This window comes from Poromitra crassiceps, assembly GCF_964638095.1.
Source record: "Poromitra crassiceps genome assembly, contig: HAP1_SCAFFOLD_1760, whole genome shotgun sequence".
Lineage (NCBI taxonomy): Eukaryota > Metazoa > Chordata > Actinopteri > Beryciformes > Melamphaidae > Poromitra > Poromitra crassiceps.
This window is the reverse complement of record NW_028150655.1, coordinates 1-2,500: the sequence shown is the minus strand read 5'-3', so window position 1 is coordinate 2,500 and position 2,500 is coordinate 1. Positions and strand designations below refer to the sequence as shown.

General features: G+C 39.4%; 1 protein-coding gene across 1 annotated transcript in view; it reads left to right on the top strand.

Moving 5' to 3' along the window:
* LOC310772026 (protein cornichon homolog 3-like) overlaps positions 1–2,106 on the top strand; it is a gene marked incomplete at both ends in the record, with an annotated part of 6,562 nt that extends 4,456 nt beyond the window's left edge. The window contains one exon of the mRNA XM_083664499.1: positions 2,079–2,106. Coding sequence (XP_083520625.1) covers positions 2,079–2,106 — 28 coding nt within the window. The remainder of the gene's footprint in view (positions 1–2,078) is intronic.
* Positions 2,107–2,500: the final 394 nt, after the last annotated feature.

The following is a 2,500-nucleotide window of genomic DNA, read 5'->3' as shown; positions in this document are numbered from 1 at the left end:
TAAATATCCAAATCTGCATCATTTTACACAATAATGTGTACAATTATTTATTTATTTGTAATAAATCTGTAATAAGTCTAGGATCATCAGTCAAGTCACATGACGAGGTGAATTTCCTTCAGAAGGTTTCATATCAGTGTTGCTGTTTCATAGAAATCGCCACTTGCCATTTGTCAGTAATGCTAGTGCAAATCTATGTAATGTAAGCATCTCTCTCATAATCACAGACAAGCCCTTTGGGCTACCTATTCTATTTTTTATATTAGGCCCACTACTGCTCAGGCAGTACATGGTAAGGCTTGGATGAGACGTTGAGAGAATTAGTTTCATTACTGACATGCACTTACATTGCAAACAAATGCATCAAGACATCCTCACTCCCAAGTCGTCACACACTGGTGTTCAGTCCAAACTCCTTGGTGTCTCTTTAGACCAGGGGTGCCCAAATTCTTTCCCATGAAGGACCAAAACTCAATCTGGGTGGAGGGCCGAGGGCCAAAAATAAACGTTGTGCAATTACATTAAAATGTATTGTGGTTTATAGAAAATTAACATTCTAAATCTAAAATAACATTTCAATATAATAATCTACTTTTTATCTGTTTGGTAATTGTAATAATTTGCAATTGGTTATATATATTTAAAAAAAACATCTGCATTTGTGGGGAGCTTAAACATTTAATCAGTAAACACCCAGTTAAAAACAGTTGTATTTTCCACCTTTGTAATCAAGAGAGAAATTTGACTTAATTCACAACTTGAAAAATCCTCAAGGTACTTTGAAAATCAGCTTTATTGTCCATCTTTTGTAAACAATTTGCCATGACAATTTGCAGGGATGCAATCTCAGGAGTGAACACAGTATATCCGCAGCCACATTCAGACACTGTTTCACAAAGTCACCACATGAAAAAGCTCGTCCACCCTTTGCAATCAGTGCAGATAGCTGATAACTTGCCCGAGTTGCATTCTGGATTAAAAAAAAAAAGAATTCCCCAAATCCGTGGCGGGCCAAAACAAACAGAGCCCGCGGGCCCCAAATTGGTCTTTATACTGTAACACATGTTGTACCAACCCTTTCGTCACTTAATTATTAATTAATCGCCATTAATTTGAAAACGCCATGTCGGTTCATTTGAAAATGTGTCACATCGGTGACAATGTTGCCGTTGGTTTAAGTCAACTAAAACAATTTGGTATAGGGTTTCAACTTTTAAAATGTGACTTACAATACGGTTGAAATATAGACTTCAAACATGCTGGGGCTCGAACTCCGGTCTCCACCACGAAAGGCAAGCGTTTTACACCGCCACCACCCGGGCCCTGCGCACTAAGCTCGCTCTGACTTATGCCGTGGTGTTGATTTCTGACTTTGTGGGAGTTCTAAGGGAGTCTACCGGACTACCCTGCATGTCCAGAAAGTACCAAAAAAAAGGGTAACCCGTGGGTTAAGAAGTGATGCCATGGGACGTCCTGACCGCAGTATTTGACAAGTTGGGAGTGAGAACGGTTTGAATGCATTGGTGCGTCGTAGATGGATACGCCAAAATAAAATAAAAGGTATACCTCCATTTAAAATTACCTTATTCCAGTATATTAACTTATGGGAAAGTATTGTAAGTACACACTATTACTGTGTAGATATGTATTAAGGAAAATCTCCTTAATACTTAATGTACTTTTCCATAGGATAGTGCACAGGTTAATACACTGGGATGAGGCCATTGTTTGCCAGTGTTAGCAAAATAAGACTTTGAATGTCCATAGAAAGGCCTTGGTGTGTGATCAAAAGTAGTGCAATGTTAAAGTATCCTTCACATCTTGCTTACTACTGTATACTGTATTTTTACACATTAGAAGTTCTGTTTTGGATAACATTTTGAATTATTTGAATGAAATCGTTCTTAGCTTGCGCATTGCTCCATAATCGCATAATCTCTCTGAAGTTTCCTAACGTTTCTGATCAAAGTTTTCTGGTGTTTTACGATAGCTGTGCACACAATGTTGCTGTCCATGTGTAATAACCTTGTTACTAATCATTACGGATTCTTGTTCCATGTGTTGTGTGGTTGTTGCAGTGTGTGGAACCTGGAAATATCCCTCTAATAGGTCTTATCAATGGAAACACTTAAAGGTACAATCCTTACATTTTTTGCCCTTATATTATGTGATAGTGAATGGAGACAGGATAGTTTTACTCTTGAGAAAATATGACTTCAATGATTGCGGTCGCCCCATATAGCCCCCACAGATGGCTTCACACAACCGGGAACTCGATCTTGGAAACTGGTTAAGAAAGGGCAGGCACTTTCAAAAAATACTTGGCAGGTGATTGGATGAACGATCTGTCCGTCTATCACGGGCTAACTTCAGCCACTTAGGACCGCCTCCTCCTCCTCCTTCCTCGGACACTGATTGGTCAAACACATATCTGGCAGCATGGCCAGATGGATTTCTTGTATGACCGTGCGTGATCTCGTTCTCGTGAGGCCAACTGCCT